Raw genomic sequence first — 21,100 nt, 5'->3', positions numbered from 1 at the left:
GAGAGAGAGAGAGAGAGAGAATATAACGTTACCTGTAACAGGGCCTCGGGAAAATCTTACGCTCTCGAAAGCCCGTATAGGAAGTGGCATCATTTTACGAAATCATCAATTTCGTTTTTTTTTCATTATATTCTAAACAGTGATTTAATTATATTTTAATAATATTACTTAATTAATTTCTGTTTGACCTTTTAAATTGCTTAGGTATTTTGAATACTGAACTTGATCCAATACCACTATAACACCTGATTTCAACCCACCTAAAAACGAAATTAATATCATTTACAAAATCAAATTAACAGATTTTGTTCAATCAAGCACTGATCTTTCAAGCAACGTGGCTAAGAAGTATCCACCAGAGATCATATTAAAGAAAATTAATAAAAAAATATGTTGGGATGCGTTAATGAGGCTGGCGTATGCTAGTCAGGTAGAGACGCCAGGGAGGAAAGGGAGTCGCTGGCAGTTGTGGGTGGGTGGGCCGTAGGATGTCACCGATTCCGCTTCCCCCCCTGAGTACACGAGGTCCATTCATTCCCAGGTTCCCATTGAAAAATTCAGTATACTGTGAGCGCTCGTGAGAGGTGGACGTGCCGCGCGCGGCTCCGGTAAACCTTAGGCTTGAGACTTTGGTCGTAGCGTTCTGAGAAAGACAGTTTTTAGAAGTGTGTGATTTCTTTTCTTTTTTTTTTTATTGATTTGTGGTGGCGTTATTTAATGACTTTCATGACGCTTTTGTGAGGCAACTTCAGCGAAAATGATTACGCTTTTATTTCTGCTCGTAGCGGCATCTTCAGGTAAGTTGTTGAGAAAAAGCAGAAATTTTTATTACAAGTTCTTCAGACGAAATTCAAAGTTTTCTGACTGCTTAAAAAAAAACATTTTTAAATGACTTTATTCTGTAGGCACTCATATTTAAGCCTCCTTACACTTGAAGTATCATTTTTTCAAAATTTCTGAAAAATTAATATTTCTGTTTTTGCAAAATTACTATGTGCTTTTATTAATTTCTTTTTCATGCTAATTTTTAAATACGTCTCACATAAAACGAAAACGATATCTATTATTTCTATTATTTTTCTCTCAAATACAATCCATTCGCACACACGAAAATATATTAATTTTTTTCATTATTTCTCCCACAAACTTTTCCTACCTTTTCTAAAATACATTTTAAACCAGAACAATATGAATATAAAAATTTATGTTTTTTCTCTTTGAATTTTACAGTTTCTGGCTACGTTTGTTAAAAGCAAAGAAATTTGTTTAAACATTCGTAGAGCTTTTTCATTTGTTTTTTAGTTGTTTTTTTAGTTTTTTAGTTTTTTACAGTTCTCTGACCTGACTTGTAACGAAAAGAAAAAAAAAGCTTTTTGAAAAATTTGCGTTTTTTCCACTGACATTTCTGTCAGTTTCCTAACAGGACTTCATAATGATAAAAGCAAAAAAGTATATACAAACTGCCACTGTTTTATTTAGCAAACTTTCAACAGTTTTCTGACGAAAGCGAAAAAGTTATAGCAACATTTCCCAACTGATTTTTTACTTATCTGTCACTGTCTATCATTTTCCAAGGTAAAAAATAATTGACAAGAACATTAACAATGCACGAAAAACTATTTTTTTTTTTTTGCTTCGTCTCTTCTCGAAGCAGATTAATAGATGGAACAAGATGCGTGAGAGGGAATGATAACATTTACGAAAACCTTCGTATCTATAAGATAAAATCTTGCCTTCAGAATACCACCAATTTACGATAAAAACCGATTCTCTTGTCGGAGCTAAAGCACTAAAGTGACGATGGAAAATGGGAACGTTAATTTGGTATATCTTAAAAATACTAAATAACTTCAGTATAGATTTTAGAGTATAAGGAAAGGTGTTCAGAATTAATTTCAAGGGTCGGTTTTATTTTGTATCGTATCGCTACGTTTTGAAGCTCGCTTTTCGCAACCTATCCCAACCTAGCCTGACTTGAGCATCTTTTCAGCCACCCACGATCTCTCTCTCTCTCTCTCTCTCTCTCTCTCTCTCTCTCTCTCTCTCTATATATATATATATATATATATATATATATATATATATATATATATATATATATATATATATATATATATACATACATACAAAATAATAGGTGATAAAATTTAAGGAAAATTGGCGTAAAAGTATTTATAATTCCTTCAATGATCTAAAGATGGTTTATCAATAACAGTCTCTCTATCTATCTATCTATTCAATGGCACTGCTGACTGGCTAATACACAAAATTACAGTACTACATTTCAGTGTTAGATATATAAATTTTGTATTAGCCAATACAAGATTTATACGACTGTCTACTCTTGCAATGGCTATATGAGATGATAGCATGAAAACCTCTCTCTCTCTCTCTCTCTCTCTCTCTCTCTCTCTCTCTCTCTCTCTCTCTCTCTCTCTCTCTCTCTCTCTCTGCACTGACATTTATCAAATATTCAATAGGAATGGTCACAGATTTATCAGCTGTGGAAAAAGATTGTTCAGAGAATATTTTTTTATGTTGAATTGTTTTTAACAGATGATATTTCAGTGCTGACATTTGGATGAATATCATCATCATCATCATCATCATCATCATTATCATCATAATCATCACTATTATCATCATAATCATCAGTGGTTGTGGCAGTAATAAATATCAGTTAATGACTTTAGTATCAAACGTTCATTATTATTATTATTATTATTATTATTATTATTATTATTATTAATATTATTATTATTATTATTATTACTGAAAATTATAGTCTTTCAGAAATTTTTGAGAATAACTATCAAAATTGAAAGTTCATTTATGATAATGTAATTTCAAAAACTACACAAACTTCCTCATCCACAATATCTAAACCTCCTCTCTCTCTCTCTCTCTCTCTCTCTCTCTCTCTCTCTCTCTCTCTCTCTCTCTCAGAGGAATTTTCACCTGACATGCCCTTCAATAACCAACTTCCGCTGCCCCCGTCTTGGTTCTTCCTTTCGTCCGTCTGCCCGTCATTCTCTCCGTCTAACCTAAGTACAGTATTAAGCCCCAGGGTGATAATAATCTTCCTATACCACCCCCCCTCAATTCCCCCTCCCATTCCCCACCCACCCCAGCAACTTCCCCCTTTCCCATCTCTGCAGGTAAGGCATTTTTCCTCCCTTGGTGTATATCCTTACTACTTCTTCTTCTTCCTCTTCTTCTTCTTCTTCTTCCTGGTATAGGACTCCAGGACTCTGTGTAGTAGGAGGCTTAGGTCAGACCTCTCTCTCTCTCTCTCTCTCTCTCTCTCTCTCTCTCTCTCTCTTCTGTCTTGTCCTGTCGTTTGTGTCCTTTGTTATTTTGTGCTCCTGTTGATTTGTTTTTGTTTGTTTATATTATTATTTTTAAAGAGACATTTTTGGCACTCATATTTTTTTCTATAATTGTCAAATTTCTTTGTTTTCAATCGATTTCCTCAGAGTTCTTCCATTGTTTTATGAAAATTTCAAAGACAAACATCACTTTATTATCCATCACTCTAATTGTAACTATAGATTTCATATTAGTTTTCTGTAAAAAAAACTATTGTGCCGGCTTTGTCCGTCCGTCCGCACTTTTCCTGTCCGCCCTCAGATCTTAAAAACTACTGAGGCTAGAGGGCTGCAAATTGGTACGTTGATAATCCACCCTCCAGTCATCAAACATACCAAATTGCAACCCTCTAGCCTCAGTAGTTTTTATTTTATTTAAGGTTAAAGTTAGCCATAATCGTGCCTCTGGCAACGCTATACGCCAGGCCACCACCAGGCCGTTGTTTAAGTTTCACGGGCCGCGGCTCATGCAGCATTACATAGAGACCACCGAAAGATAGATCTGTTTTCGGTGGCCTTGATTATACGCCGTAGCGGCTGTACAGAAAACTCGATTGTGCCGAAGAATCTTCGGCGCATTATTTTATCTTGTCTGTTATTGCAGCAGTTCTAACTAAATCAACAACAACAATAACAGGCTTTGCTAGAGACTAGAATTATATGTCAATATTTATGCCTAACTGGTTCGATGAAATACTGACAAACTCTTTATCACTGTAATTGTTACTGTAACAATGACGGAGGAGAGAATATCGTGTTCCTGTGTCCTCTACTTGAGTACAGTACTTTTATGTACTTTTAGAAGCCTCAAGTGACCGTGGAACATTCACGGGTCCAGTTAATAATACTAAGAGTGGTTTTTATTCTATATTTTAGGATGCTATTAATAATAAAAATAATAATAATAATTTTTGCTAGTTTGTCAAACTTCTGACATAAGGACATATGTCATCGAACTGTTATAATAATAATAATAATAATAATAATAATAATAATAATAATAATTTTTGCTAGTTTGTCAAACTTCTGACATAAGAACATATGTCATCGAATGGTTATGATAATAATAATAATAATAATAATAATAATAATAATAATAATAATAATAATAATAATAATGATGAAGAGTAAAATATAAAGAAATGATGTCAGTGTAAATATATAAAGAAATACATACATGTATACATATATATATATATATATATATATATATATATATATATATATATATATATATATAGTCACTGACAGCATAGTGGGTTTCTTCACCATTCTAGTGTTTCAAGTGGTAATGAGATTTTTATAAATATTAATAATAGTAATAACAAAAAATATTGATTTACCTTTGCCACGTCTCTTAACCAAAAAAACTCTCATAGCCGCCCCGCCAAATTTCCATCCTCGATCAATTAACCGTTGTTTGGAAAACTTCTCCCTTCAGCCAGACTGAATAATGCAGACAATTTCATATGGGACATTCACAAAACACTGGGAACTGATAAACATCAAAGTATTTCCTCTTTACTTGGAAATCAGGCATTAACACCTCTCTCTCTCTCTCTCTCTCTCTCTCTCTCTCTCTCTCTCTCTCTCTCTCTCTCTCTCTTGAACCACACACATACAATTATCAGCTTATGTATAAATCTCCTTTGTAGACACACTGCCAATGTTAACCTCTCTCTCTCTCTCTCTCTCTCTCTCTCTCTCTCTCTCTCTCTCAAACCACACACATACAATTATCAACTGATGTAAAATCTCCTTATAAGACAGACTGTCCAATGTTAACTCTCTCTCTCTCTCTCTCTCTCTCTCTCTCTCTCTCTCTCTCTCTCTCTCTCTCTCAAATCGCACACGCAAACATTAACTAATTTATAAATCTCTATAACACAGATTGAAGTCTGTAATGATAATAATAAAACGAGGAAGAAAAATACAGCGCAATAATAATAATAATAATAATAATAATAATAATAATAATAATAATACTAAGAAGAAGAAGAAAAAAAAAGGAGGAGGAGGAGGAAGAAGAAGAAGAAGAAGATCATTTTACGTACTTTTAAACAGCTGACCGACCCCAGCTATAAGGAGGAGTCCCGCCGCTGACAGAGCGAGCGAGAGTCATTATAACGGGGTTTTAAGTCGAGGCAATTTCCAGCAATTCCAGGACAATAATTGCCCTCCTGACGTTGCCCCCGCGTGCCCTATGCCTCGCCCCGGAACACGACTGGAAGAGCTCTCTCTCTCTCTCTCTCTCTCTCTCTCTCTCTCTCTTTTCCAGGCCTCTCTTCCAGCCACCGGCTAGCCTGGAAAATTGAGGATAAATGGCATAAGACGCCCTGGAAAATCTCTCCCATGGTGGACGTTAATTCGGGAGGGTCCATTCCAGCAGAATTTTCACTTCCAGGACCACCACCACCTCCTCCTCCTCCTCCTCCTCCTCCTCCTCCTCCTCCTCCTCCTCTTCCTCCTCCTCCTCCTCTTCCTCCCCCTCCTCCTCCTCCTCCTCAATCTCTCCCTTGGTAGGCATTAATTCTCTAGAGTCCATTCCAGCAGCATTTTCACTTCCAGGCCCTCCTCCTCCTCCTCCTCCTCCTCCTCCTCCTCCTCCTCCTCCTCCTCCTCCTCCTTCTTCTTCTCTATTTAACGGGGTCTGGAAAGGATCTTCCAGTGTCTGTCGTCGCCGATGTGGCTGGAAGGGTCTCATCGCTCTTTTGTTTACAACCCAGATGGAGGGTAGGAGGCGAAGAGGTGGGGGGTGGATGCAGGGAGAAGAGGGGTGAGGGGGGGGGGAGAGTCAATGGGAAGGGAAGCAAGGAAGGGAAATAGAGTGGTTTTTCATGGATGGGGGTTAAGGGGAGGGGGAAGGTATGTGAAAGGGGGAGGGTGGTTTGAAGGTGAAAGACTTTCTGGAAGTTCGCAGTCTTTTAAGGAGTTGAGTTTGGGGTATTACGGTCCTGGGGCGATTTCCCCCTCCCCCTCCCCTTCCATCTCCCTCTCCATTCCCCCGTCATCTACCTGTCTTTTGATACTATACCAACAACAGCAGAAGAAAAAATATACTATATATATCATAAAGCAAATGTCTGCATGCTGTTCATTTAATCCAAATTCCTCTACAAAATTTCACCAGCACAATAATAATATATATATATATATATATATATATATATATATATATATATATATATATATATATATATATATATATATCTTTTTTACATTTTCAGTCTTCAAAATTCCTTTGAAAACTAAGTTTGTACACTTTTCAAATTGTTAATGAAACCCTCTACAGACTTTAATCTGCAATATAAATTGAATGTGAATCTTATTCTCTTATAATAATAATAATAATAATAATAATAATAATAATAATAATAATAATAATAATAATAATAATAATAGCACAAGTCACTAAAATGGTGAAAAAACCCATAATGGTATAAATGTAAATATATATATTTTAAATATGTATTTAAATGTATATATATATATTTTTAATATATATAGATTTACACTTACACCATTGTGGACCTCTTCACCAATAATAATAATAATAATAATAATAATAATAATAATAATAATAATAATAATAATAATAAACGAAGACTCAAAAACTAACAAGAGTCGAGTTACATTCGACAGATCACGTATCATACCCGACCAATCCAATAAGCCATAAACAGAAAGAGAGAAAAATAGAACTGCACATTCAGTCACGTCAGATTAACATGGATGCCAAAGTATGCACGTACACACGTACATACATACGTACAGGATCTAATCATCTTACGTGTGTGTGTGTGTATTTGCATGATCCCAGTGACGTAAATGCTTGATCTTATTTAGAGCAATGCCTTTGTGTGAAAGGATTTGATGTGATTGGAGAGAGAGAGAGAGAGAGAGAGAGAGAGAGAGAGAGAATACAATCCAAAATGGACATACGGCCTGAGAATGATGTCCCCAGCAAGATCACATACGGTTTAAAATTGAGAGAGAGAGAGAGAGAGAGAGAGAGAGAGAGAGAGAGAGAGAGAGAGAGAGAATACAATCCAAAATGGACATACGGCCTGAGAGTGATGTCCCCAGCAAGATCACATACTGCCTAATGCCTGAGAGAGAGAGAGAGAGAGAGAGAGAGAGAGAGAGAGAGAGAGAGAGAGAGAGAGAGAGAGAGAGGCCAATTAACAATATAACACACCATCATATCTCAGAGAGAGTATAAGACAGATAGGCGGCAGCCAGCCATGTAAATATCTCCCAGAGAGAGAGAGAGAGAGAGAGAGAGAGAGAGAGAGAGAGAGAGAGAGAGAGAGAGAGAGAGAGGCCACACTGGGACTGATCAATCGCCCTTAACATGGCTTCTTCTCCTTCCTGTAGCCCAAACTTGGCAAATGGCGAGTCTCCATCAAAACCCAGCGCTTGCACAAACCCAGGCAGCCATGGGCGCATTTTCTCATAAATAAAATTATCCCAATTATGGGGTGCAACTGGAGAAGGAGTTCTATTCCTGTTGTTTTTATTATTATTATTATTATTATTATTATTATTATTATTATTATTATTATTACTGAAGTAGCATCAGTGGAACTGAATTTATACAATGTCTTTTGAATTCTCACTATTCTCTTTCCTTCAGGGCTAATTTATTATTATTATTATTATTATTATTATTATTATTATTATTATTATTATTATTATTATTGAAGCATTTCACTTCCTTCAATTGTTTGTCTGGTTGTTAACTTAAAGAAACATGTCCTTTGTTTTTTATTCAATTGTGTTTTTCAACTGTTTTCAATAAATATAGTTTTTTGTTTGCAAAATTCGTCTCATTCCCCGAATTTTATATTTTCTAACTAAATTTAGTTTTAACCTTACTTGAGTTTTTATAGCATTTCCTCTCGCATATTATTATTATTATTATTATATTATTATTACTATTATTATTATTATTATTATTATTATTATTACAACAGCTATAATAACAATAATAATATCATTTACAATAGAAACTAAACAAAGGTACCCCCCCCAAAAAAATCGAAAAAGTCAAGTGCATACTTGAGTGAAATACCACCGCAGGACACCTGACCACCGACAGGACCATCCTAATTAACTGGGCCCCGTTGCATCCCCACGCCCATCCCCTGCAGGATACCTGCGTGTATCCCGTCCAGGTAACGCCGCAAAAGGATCGTAGGATGCATCGTAGGATGCATACGTAAGGATTCACCTCCTGAGTTTCGTGTTTAGCACCTGGTTTCGTCTCCACACACAGTGTCCTACATAGGATGCTGTCTGGGACAGACAGGATCCTTCGGCGTTTATTGTGGAGGCAGTGGAGGCTTTCATTCATGGGGATTAGGGATTATTAGCTAGGGGGTTTAATGGGGACTTTCATTCATTAGTGACTTTTATTTGTAGGGGTTAACAAAATGTTTTAATATGGACTTCCAATCGGTTGTGACTTTCATTCGTACTGATTATCAGTTGGGGTCTTAGTAGGGACTTTCATTCACATTAATTAGCAATTGTGGTCTTAATAGAGACTTTCATTCATATTGATGATCAAACTGCTGTCTTAAAAGAGACTTTCATTCATATTAATGATCAAATAGTTGTTTTAATAGAGACTTTCATTCATATTAATTATCAAATGGTTGTCTAAATAGTGACTTTCACTCTCACTATTTATCAATTGAGGTCTTAATAACCACTTTCATTCACAATAATTATCAATTGGTGGTCTTAACGATGACTTTCATTCATAAGAATTATCCACCAGGGTCTTAAAATGCAATTTCATTCATAGACCAACTTGGCTTCTAAAAATGACTTTCATCTAACATTGATAGGAACGGAACTTTCACTCGTGAAGGTTTTAAATCTGGATAAAAAATATAAAAGTCAGCCTTCGAAAATGCCTTGTATAGGTTACAGGCAGGTAACGAAATGCACTTAGGGATATTTGATCCCCAGGGGCTAGTACTAAACACGGGGAAACAGTGACTCACGTACACTGTTTCGCCTTGTTTAGTACTAGCCCCTGGGGGGATCAAATGTATTTCATCATGTTTAGTACTTGCCCCTGGGGGTCAAATGTATTCCATCATGTTTAGTACTAGCCCCTGGGCGTCAAATGTATTTTGCCACATTTAGTACTAGCCCCTGGGCGTCAAATGTATTTTGCCACATTTAGTACTAGCCCCTGGGCGTCAAATGTATTTTGCCACATTTAGTACTAGCCCCTGGGCGTCAAATGTATTTAACCATGTTTAGTACTAACCCCTGGGGGTCAAATGTATTTCACCATGTTTAGTACTAGCCTGGGGATCAAACGTCCCCAAGTGCATTTCGCTATCTGCCTGAAATTTCAGGCAATTCGCGAAATGCCTGATTTCGCTATCTGCTTCTAACATATATACATCACACTTCCTCGCTCCAGTCTCCAATTGCTGTAACGATTCAAAAACTGCTGTCAATCTCTTCTTCCTTATTGAAACTACGGTTCACCAAATGGCTGTTTTATCTTTTCCTTTGTCGCGCGGAAGCACCACAACAAACAACAAACAACAACAACAACAAAACAGGAAGCGCCCTGAACTGGAAACATAAACACCCCCAAAAGCAACGCGTCAAAACAACAACCTATCAAAGCAGAGGAACAGTGTTTCAAAACACAGAGCCTTCATCTTCTTCTTCTTCTTCTTCTTCTTCTTCTTCTTCTTCTTCTTCTTCCAACGACGGAAGTGCGCGTTCATAATCGTGACACAAACGTTGTCACGCAGAGTGGGGTCAAGTGTTTTCAAACATTTTTAGGTTTTGAAATAAACGAAAGGAGTTTACCCTTCACCCAGCAAACAGTTTTTTTTTCGGAGACGAGTCAATCAGCTGATGATTCTAGCAGACAGAAAGAGAGGTTACTTCTAGACGTTTTTGGTCTATGGGATTCTCGTTAAAAAGGCTACATTCTAATTTGGAAACATTGCCAATCAGCTGATTCTAGAAAACAGAAACAAATAAAAATTACGCCAAAGTATCTTCGGCGCTACTACAGCATATAATCAAGGCCACCGAAAATAGATCTATCTTTCGGTGGTCTCGGTATAATGCTGTATGAGCCGCGGCCCATGAAACTTTAACTACGGCCCGGTGGTGGCCTGTCGTATATCGTTGCCAGGAGCACGATTGTGACTAAATTTAACCTTAAATAAAATAAAAACTACCGGGGCTAGAGGGCTGCAATTTGGTATGTTTGATGATTGGAGGGTGGATGATCAACATACCAAATTGCAGCCCTCTAGCCTCAGTAGTTTTTAAGATCTGAGGGCGGAGAGAAAAAATGCGGACATGAAAAAGTGCGGACGGACAGACAAAGCCGGCACACTAGTTTTATTTTACGGAAAACTAAAAGCTTTCACGTTGACAACGTTTCTATTCAAGAGAAAAAAATATTCAAATATTCGCACTCGGCTGATTATGAAAAATGAAAAAAAAATTCAAAGCACAACATTTTTTCCCTCTTGTAACGATTGTGTGAAAAATCCGATTAAAAAAATGTTACTGTCACAAAACGAGAGATGAAGGGAAAAAACGTTCGTATCAACAAACGTTTAACTTGATAATGTTGACAACACGTACGTGATCTAGGCAAAAGAGAGAGAGAGAGAGAGAGAGAGAGAGAGAGAGAGAGAGAGAGAGAAACGTTCCTATCCCAAAACGTTTCTACTTATTAATATGACACCACTTCCGTGATCTAGAGAAAGAGAGAGAAAAGAGAAACGTTTCTACCATAAAACGTTTGTCATCTCAATGTCAACGAGGCAGCAGAGAGAGAGAGAGAGAGAGAGAGAGAGAGAGAGAGAGAGAGAGAGAGAGAGAGAGAGACGCATTTAAAAAAGAAACCCATTACATCAGATTTAACAATGACCCCGTAAAAATAAACAAACAAACAAACAAATAAAATAAACAAACAAACAAACATAAACAAACACAAAAACAAATAAAATAAATAAATAAATATATAACGTCTACCTGTAATTACCGGTTGCCCGGGAGAGCGGAGACAATAAATGTGCCCTTTTAGGCTTGCCGGATGCTGCAGAGTAAGCGACGGGAGATTCTCTCTCTCTCTCTCTCTCTCTCTCTCTCTCTCTCTCTGCCTATGCTTGACTAATAATACCCTACGTAACTCGAACCCGGGAAGTAACGTAACAGACGTAACCGGTGTCATCACACTGTTTGGCTCTTCCTGGGGGGTCTCATTGTGACCCACTGCGCTTCACGCTGAAATGGTACCTTGGCCTAGATGGAGATTTCTGACTATTGATTATCAAGATGGTCACATGAGCTTGCTTCTTACTTGCTTTGGTGGTCACCCGTCCAAGCACTGACCTGGCCCGATGTTATTCAATGTTATTCCCTGAGCGTAGAGGGGTGAGTGGGGGGAAGGGGAGATGGGGGTGATCCAAGTATTGATTTTTTTTTAGACGTTCACAGGAGCTTGCTTTCGGCTCGCTTTGGTGGTCACCCGACCAAACACTGACCTACCTCGATGATATTCAGTGTTATTCCCTGAGTGGAAAGGGGTGAGGGAGGGGAGTGGAAGGGAAGGGGAGAGGGGGAAGGGGGGCTGAATGACGCTTTCGTGTTAAGCCTAAATTCTTCGCATCCTCCAAATATACTGGATTGTCCATTTCGGGGGTTAATTTCAATTAACCGATTTAATTGAATAAATTGAATATGCCTAATGAGGCCTTCATTCCAGAGAGAGAGAGAGAGAGAGAGAGAGAGAGAGGAGGGTTGGTAAATTAGGCATAATCAGTATCACTAAATGTATAACATAGCTATATGAGAGACAGAGAGAGAGAGAGAGAGAGAGAGAGAGAGAGAGAGAGAGAGAGAGAGAGAGAGAGAGAGAGAGAGAGAAGAAATGGAATGTTTTCAAGTTTGACTGTAAAAGAAGGTATATATTAAAATTCAACTCTCTCTCTCTCTCTCTCTCTCTCTCTCTCTCTCTCTCTCTCTCTCTCTCTCTCAATGCTCTAAAATGATTTAGAGTCTTGCAGCTCTATAGTGCAGTAAATCCACATGGATGATTTACGGTCATAACATGTACGGTAATAAATCACCTCCATATTCAATCGGATTTAAACGCTCCGTGATTTACGAAAGGATTTGCAATAGGATTTACAAAGGGGATTTAGAAAGGGGGTTTCTTCCTTTCCGAGGTCAATATCTTGGACGGGAAGTCTATTTGATGGTTGTATTAACATGGCTCTAAATAGGACAGGTGGTGTGGTCATGTGTGGTAGTAGGGGAGAGAGAGAGAGAGAGAGAGAGAGGAAGGGGGATGGTAAACTATTCCTATTCAGTATCACTGAATGTATAAACATGTCTTCGTGAGAGAGAGAGAGAGAGAGAGAGAGAGAGAGAGAGAGAGAGAGGAAGGGGATGGTAAACTATTCCTATTCAGTATCACTGAATGTATAAACATGCCTTCTGAGAGAGAGAGAGAGAGAGAGAGAGAGAGAGAGAGAGAGAGAGAGAGAGAGAGAGAGAGAGAGAGGAGAGAGGAAGGGATGGTAAACTATTCCTATTCAGTATCTGGTCAGATTCTCGTCTGGTCAGACTAGCAATGAGTCCCGACGATGCCTGAGAACGGCCAATCGCATGCATCGCATGACTTCTTGGGTAAATAAAAAAAGAAGAGTCAGATTTGGCTTCTTAATTTTTTGAAAGGAATTTAATTGAAAGTATATATAAGACTGACGGCGCCACACGCCAAGACTGACTTTCCGGGAAGGCTCCTCAGACTTGTGTCTTCATCGCGACGTTTTGATTGACGACCTCGTTCAGACGGGGGCAGAGGTTTCTCGAAATTGGAGTTGAATTTAAATGGGTCTTCGAAAATGGGGTTTACGTGTGTGTTTGTGTTTCTCGAAATTTTGCAAAGAACGACATAGAATACGTAATCATAAACTTCGGCGCAATCGTTTTCTGCACAGCCGCTACAGCGTATAATCAAGGCCACCGAAAACAGATGTATCTTTCGGTGGTCTCGGTATAATGCTGTATGAGCCGCGGTCCATTAAACTTTAACCACGACCCAGTGGTAGCCTATCCTATATCGCTGCCAGAAGCACGATCATGGCTAAATTTAACCTTAAATAAAATAAAAACTACTGAGGCCACAGGGCTGCAGTTTGGTATGTTTGATGACTGGAGGGTGGATGATCAACATACCAACTTGCAGCCCTCTAGCCTCTGTAGTTTTTGAGATCTGAGGGCGGACAGAAAAAAAGTGCTGACGGACAGACAAAGCCGGCACAATAGTTTTCTTTTCAGAAAACTAAAATATATATACTGTATACACATATAAAATATTATGACATTCATATCACTAAAGCAATCGACCATCTTTTCACAGAATTAACGAAATCAGGACAGAGAAGTTCAATAAATTGCATAGATTTCCATTTGCTATCCATTTTTTATTTTATTATTTCTTTTACTGTTCTCCAACCTTCTACTCTTATTTTTATTTTTTTCAAGTCGTCTAAAAATTCATTTCCCAGAAAGCTTCTCTCTCTCTCTCTCTCTCTCTCTCTCTCTCTCTCTCTCTCTCTCTCTCTCTCTCTCTCTCTCTCTCTCTTCTTCGTTCTCTCTGCTTCCTTATTCTTGCTTTGTTGTGTTTTTTTTCTTACGGTATCGTTATTTTCTTTACATTTTTCTCTTTTTATTTATCTTCCTCCCAGCGCCCTCTAATTTGTCTACACTCTCCAAATTAGTTCTTCGGAGAAAGTCACTACTTTCCTGGAAGAAAGGGCACGTTTTATCCTTTCTCTTTGCCATTTCCAACACCATTTCTTTTTCATTTTCTTCGTAATATCATCTAAATTTATATCTTCTCTTTCCTTCTATCCATACATTTTTATTATTTCGTAATTCCGTATTGAAATATTTCCATTCTAATTCTCCAACACTCGGAATACTGACACCCAATCTCCCTATGATAACTGGTCGGTTTTTTTAGATTAAGCAGGCCTTATGCCAGCACTGGGGCCTTACCCCTAAGTATGTGAAGGTGTTGGAAAGGCTCAGAGGTCTGATGTGGACTTCTGGATTCTTCAAACCGACAGAGAAGACTCTCTGTGTGATTTTAAATTATGGGGAAATCAATTTTCACGATTTACTGTCTAAATTCCATACCACACTTGTCATATATCTGATTAAAATTTGCACATTAATTTCAGCTATGCTGTTTCAGTATATCATTACCCTTACTCTGGAAATTATCTTGTATTTATTTCTTTATAAATCACTCGAAGAATGGTTATGTTGTGTCAACACGGATCATAAAAAACAAGTAAAAAATGCGCCGAAGTTTCTCCGGTGCAATCGAGTTATCTGTACAGCCGCTACAGCGTATAATCAAGGCCACCGAAAATAGATCTATCTTCCGGTGGTCTCGGTATAATGCTGTATGAGCCGCGGTCCATGAAACTTTAACCACGGCCCAGTGGTGGCCGTACCCTATATCGTTGCCAGAAGCACGATCATGGCAAACTTTAACCTTAAATAAAATAAAACTTACTGAGGCTATAGGGCTGCAATTTGGCATGTTTGATGATTGGAGGGTGGATTATCAACATACCAATTTGCAGCCGTCTAGCCTCAGTAGTTTTTAAGATCTGAGGGCGGACAGAAAAAGTTTTACAGAAAACTAATAAAGAATAAATAATAATTTTATCTGGTTTATATATGTGTTATGTGACACAGCTCTCTCCCTGAATCTTTTTAATTCCAAATCTTTCCCTAATCACTCCAATCTCTTTATTTTTACCTTATGTTTTCTTTAAAGCTTTGATTCGAACCCCTCAAGGAGGAATTAATTCCCCCCTCCCCCTCTGGAGCATGTTTCCCCCTCCTCTTATGCTCTTAGCCAAACCCCCTCACTTATTAAGCTCTCTTTGCCACTACATTTCCCCTACACTAATAAAGGTTCCTCTACAATAGAGGGTCTCCCCATATCACGCTTATTATTCCATGTTTAATCTTTTTTTATGATGGTCTTTCATAAAGTCTCTCTCTCTCTCTCTCTCTCTCTCTCTCTCTCTCTCTCTCTCTCTCTCTCTCTCTCTCTCTCTCAGCTCAGTGGTCTAAAACTAAGCTATTTCATCTTTCTCTCTCTCTCCCTATTCCTTTCTGTATATTTCATCTTTACTATTTCTCCTTCTTTGCTCTTTGGGGCTTTAAAAATTCAGTTGACATTAATTTTTTATTCCCCTCTATTCCCTGTTCCCTTTCTGATTCAACTCTCCCCTCTTCTTCAATATAACCTATTTCCTTTTCCATTATTTTCATACTATATTTCCCCTCATCTTTCATGAAATATTGCATATTTTCATGAATTTCTTTTTCCCGTTTTTTATTAAATAAAACTGACCTTCAGTTATTAGTGAAACTTTTTTTTTTATTCCGTGACGAAATTTTTCCCCTCATTACAAAATACTTCCCCTCTTTCTTACAATATTTCCCCTCGTCCTTCTTAAAATATTTCCTCTCGTTCGTAAAATATTCCTTCTCATTCGTAAAATATTTTCCCTCATTCGTAAAATAGTTCCCCTCAGTCGTACAACATTTCCCCTCAGTCGTGAAATATTTCCCCTCATCTCTCTCACTTCATCGGGGATGAGAGTGTGTGTGTGTGTGTTTACCTGCGTGTCAGCACCTCCTTTCATCTTGTGTGTGAGGGGAGAGGGCTATGACCCCTCCCCCCTCTCCACCTTCTCCCCTCCTCCCGCCACCAAGTATCCCTCAAGATACATCTCTCTCTCTCCCCCCTCGTTTTTCGGTTTTGTTTTCCCCTCTGCCATTAACACCTCCTTCAGAATTTATCTTTTCTCTCTGCCACCAACACCTCCTCCACAATTTAGTCTGACTCTCTCTCTCTCTCTCTCTCTCTCTCTCTCTCTCTCTCTCTCTCTCTCTCTCTCTCTCTCTCTCTCTCTCTCCCCTCGTTTTTGTATTTTGTTTTCCCCTCTCCCACCAACACCTCCTCCACAATTTATCCTTTTGTCTTTGTCAATCTGGACTCTCTCTCTCTCTCTCTCTCTCTCTCTCTCTCTCTCTCTCTCTCTCTCTCTCTCTGCCCCGCGCCTTCTACCCCCCTTTTCTCCTTCCCCTCGCACTGTAAACATCGTTATTTATTCCCCTCTTTTTCTCGGAGGTAATGTGGAAAGATGTCTTGGTCCCTTGGATGGATAAAAAGAAGAAGAAGAAGAAGAAGAAGGAAAATAATAAAAAAAAAAAAGTAAACATGTCGGTTCCTTGCCCCGAAGCGGGGACCGGGATTACGCGTTTTCTTTTCGGGTGCTCTCAAAGGGGCGCCGTGGCTACTGACAGGTTGTAGAGGTTGTGAGGTTGTGATTGCTGCAGGGTCTTGGTTATAGGTGATATTGCGAGGTACAGAAATACATTTGAAGGTGTGAGTTGTAGGTTGATTGTTGGTCATGCAAGGTTGTTATCGCGGTTTCTAATGAAGGGTTGTAGAGGTTGTGGTTGTTATATTACCGCGGTTATAGATAGTCGAGGAAAAAAAAAAATTTGAAGAGGTGAGTTGTAAGTGGATATGATTGGTATAATCAATTCTTTGGCATACGGTTGTAAAACGTTCTTCTCTCTCTCTCTCTCTCTCTCTCTCTCTCTCTCTCTCTCTCTCTCTCTCTCTCTCTGAACATTTGAAAGACATAAAAAACATTTTGCAAAACAATAATATTACAGTAAATTATTATTATTATTATTATTATTATTATTATTATTATTATTAATCGCTGGCATCGCTGCAGTACTTCTGCAGGCAGTAGCGTTTCTCTCTCTCTCTCTCTCTCTCTCTCTCTCTCTCTCTCTCTCTCTCTCTTAAAACGCCCAAAGCAAGGGAAGACCCTTAGATGTCAATGACTCCAGGCGGTCTTGCCGCCATATTCCACGCTCTCCTGGACTCCCCTAAACGCCTCCATTAACCCTCCCCCTTCCTCCTCCTCCTCCTCCTCCTCCTCCTCCTCCTCCCCCTCCACCAACAGCCGCTAATGAGGTGAGAGTGATTGTAGGATATTCCTGACAAAGGGAGTCTTGTGATTGTGGTACGTCTATTAACACCTTGGTTTATGGGATACGCGTATCGTTTGTGTATTGGTGCGAGCGCGCGGGCGCGTGCGTACACACACACACACACACACACACAAACAAGCACAAACACACACACACATACAAGTACACATACACATATACATATACATCTGTGCGTTTGTTTCCTCTTATTCAGTTTTAAGAAATTGCAGAACTGAAAATGGTATATTACGCGGCTGTGATAATTTAAAGAGAAGATGAAAATTTGACAGAGTGAGAAAAGAGAGTGAGAGAGAGAAGAAAGGAAAAAGGGGGGGAGAGAGAGAGAGAGAGAGAGAGATGAAGATTGAAAAAGATGGAGAGAGAGAGAGAGAGAGAGAGAGAGAGAGAGAGAGAGAGAAACGCAGTTCATTCCTATAGCTACAGCGGCCGCCCCCGCCAACATGCCCTTGATCAAATCCTCCCAAGGATATTTCAGGCGCCGTGCAAAAGACGAGGAATCTAGATTCCCCAAAAACCCAAGGTACGTAACCCTAGGGCAAATACGTACTCCTCCTCCTCCTCCTCCTCCCTCCTCCTCCTCCTCCTCCTCCACCGCGCATGCGCACGTACCTGCAAAAGTCCCATGCAACGCAGAAGAACGAGAGAGAGAGAGAGAGAGAGAGAGAGAGAGAGAGAGAGAGAGAGAGAGACCCTTCCGAAAAGTCACATAATGGTGGAAGAAGAACGATTTTTCCCAGCCCCGAAAAAAAAAAAAAAAAGATGGTTGGCCCCTCGGGGCACTGACTCGCCTGTCTGTCTGTCTGTCTCTCTGTCTGTTTGCCTGCCCGTCCGCCCCTGGGAGAAGTACGTGCGTGTACGTACGGACATACGTACGGTAGGGCTTCCGAAAGAGTAATATACCCTCTACCAAGGGGACCTTGCCTATTACGTGTTGAAGGAATAGGAAGAAAGGGCGATGGGAACTCTCTCTCTCTCTCTCTCTCTCTCTCTCTCTCTCTCTCTCTCTCTCTCTCTCTCTCTCTCTCAGTGAGGAAAATGAACTGTTTAACACGGCCTCTACTCTCTCTCTCTCTCTCTCTCTCTCTTTTCTCTCTCTTCCTTTTAACAATTGTTTAACACGGCCTCTACTCTCTCTCTCTCTCTCTCTCTCTCTCTCTCTCTCTCTCTCTCTCTCTCTCTCCTTTTAGTGAATTGTTTAACACGGCCTCTACTTTCTCTCTCTCTCTCTCTCTCTCTCTCTCTCTCTCTCTCTCTCTCTCTCTCTCTCTCTCCTTTTAATGAATTGTTTAACACGTCTCTCTCTCTCTCTCTCTCTCTCTCTCTCTCTCTCTCTCTCTCTCTCTCCTTTTAATGAATTGTTTAACACGGCCTCTGCTTTCTCTCTCTCTCTCTCTCTCTCTCTCTCTCTCTCTCTCTCTCTCTCTCTCTCTCTCTCCTTTTACTTCTCACAGACGGGAGGAAAGGAAACGTCAAAAAAAAAAAAATTTGTTTCCCTCTATCTCTCTTCCACCTGCTTCTATGGGAAGACACCAAAAAAACCTGCTCTCTCTCTCTCTCTCTCTCTCTCTCTCTCTCTCTCTCTCTCTCTCTCTCTCTCTCTCTCCCCAAATCAACACTAGATAAACCACCGCATAAACCGGGCTTTACTAAACCGTGCATTTAAAAGCAGATCACGCTAAAACACGCAGGGGTCGCCGACGAAGGTTACGCGAGAGTCCCCAGGGGCAATCCGGATCGCCCGCCCCGGCGAAAAACCCCCGAAGGCGACGGAGGTTCCACCAAAGAAGCTACGGAAGACGCCTGGAAAAACTCGCCCTCTGGCAACACTGCGCCGTGGCGGCGCGCGCGGTTGCCAAGTATTCCGGAATAACACTTCGTTTTTGCGATCGTTTCGTGTGATTTTTGTACTCATTACAGCCGTCGTTGCTGTAATTAACAGAAAGATTTATATAATATTAACTACAAAGCAACATCTACTACTACAAAATATACAGCTACAGCAATACAGAGATGACAACTCTTTATTTCTTTCTCTCTCGTTTACGGCGTGAAATAACAATTATAGCGGTATCTGGAAACTTCCCCCTGTGGAGTTATTTCCTCCCTAGCCCCATAATGATCAGTGCTCTTTCCTCTCTCATTTTTTTTTTTTTTTTTTGGTAGAATCATTATTTCTCTCTGGCTACATCAGGGGTAGGTACAGGCACGTTTAAACCAAGGTTACTTCGCAAACTGTAACGTTCGTCTTTATATAACAGCATTTTGTTGTGGCTGTTATTATTCATGATGATTTATGTAGCGTTAACGGGAAATATTCATTAAGTGTAATTTTTAGGTGCTGATAAGCTTTCGCACTTGATGCAAAGTGTCTCTTCGGCTTCGAAGATTGAAGATGCACTTGGTAGAAAGTGCTGAATTCAGTGCTAAACACCAACAGATTAAATGAGTAAAATTTGACTGGGCAATTTGACTGGGTTTTAAATCCACAAGAATCTAGACAACTCATAGTTATTAATTGTAATAATAATAACTGTGATCGTTATAACTTCTGCAGAGATAATTAGAAAATAATAATGATTTTCTGATAGGGTCCCCTGTGCTCAAATGTCACAAAATCTCCATACATTTATTTTTATCCTTCTTTAAAAATAAAAACAAATGCTTTGTATACAACATGCGTCTAACTAATGCTTTTAATAAAATGAAGTATGAATCCATATATCTATTTGTATAAGGATAATTTGCTTAGACAAGTAAGAATAACAGTAAATACAATAATATATAAATGAAACCCCTTTTCATTCCCACGACCACCGGATGGAGAAGCCTTTCTCCATAACCCTTGCCGAAATGGTAATAAAGATGGCGCCCAGATCCTCTCCAAATATATAAAATATAAAAGGTATAACGTAACCCTGGTCTTCCATATTTCACAGGCAAATAAAGTCATCGCTATCCTCGAATAGCACCCTGGCACTACCAGTAGTTACCGGCTGGTACCACTACAAGGGGGAATAAATTTTAGGCACTCGGCAATAACTTGTCAACAATGTACAGTATAGCCATATCCCCATAAGGAAATTTCCTGTGATGATGTAGTGTTGCCATATTCGCTCTCGGAAAATTGCTTATGGTCGGGAGTAATCCACAATGTCAATAAAACTTCAGAGGGCATTATCGCAACCTTGGCAACACCCAACAGCGTTACCAAGAACGAATAGAGGAAATGCCTATACTTAGCAATAATCTCGTGGCTGGCCATACGAATTCCAGACGCCAAATTCTAGGTTTACAAATTCCCGTAATTGGCAATACTGTCCCCGCCAGGTCCAATGACAATATAGGGGGAGATTATTATTGCATAAGCGCTGAATCCATTATAATGGTGAATAAAATATACAAACACGAAGGGTCGATTCTCTGGATACGAGAATATCTAACGGAAGCAGACACGATGAATGTATTATGAAATCTCAGTCATTCTTTATTGCTAATGTTTGGTTGTGTTTAATCATTCAGATTCGGTAGAACACAGTCATGCGTATGATGATAATTCTATTATATTTATCTTTTGGATAATGTATGGGCATGCGTGTCCT

General features: G+C 39.1%; 1 protein-coding gene across 2 annotated transcripts in view; it reads left to right on the top strand.

Annotated features, from left to right (window-relative positions):
- Nucleotides 1-559: 559 nt before the first annotated feature.
- LOC136852907 (uncharacterized) overlaps nt 560-21,100 on the top strand; it is a 54,489-nt gene continuing 33,948 nt past the window's right edge. For both annotated transcript variants that reach the window (XM_067127862.1, XM_067127861.1), the window contains exon 1: nt 560-797. In XM_067127862.1, coding sequence (XP_066983963.1) covers nt 758-797 — 40 coding nt within the window. In that variant the 5' untranslated portion in view covers nt 560-757. The remainder of the gene's footprint in view (nt 798-21,100) is intronic.

The sequence above is a fragment of the Macrobrachium rosenbergii genome, chromosome 26 (genome assembly GCF_040412425.1).
Source record: "Macrobrachium rosenbergii isolate ZJJX-2024 chromosome 26, ASM4041242v1, whole genome shotgun sequence".
Classification (NCBI taxonomy): domain Eukaryota; kingdom Metazoa; phylum Arthropoda; class Malacostraca; order Decapoda; family Palaemonidae; genus Macrobrachium; species Macrobrachium rosenbergii.
The sequence above is the reverse complement of the archived record's forward strand: the minus strand, read 5'-3'. Positions and strand labels throughout refer to the sequence as shown.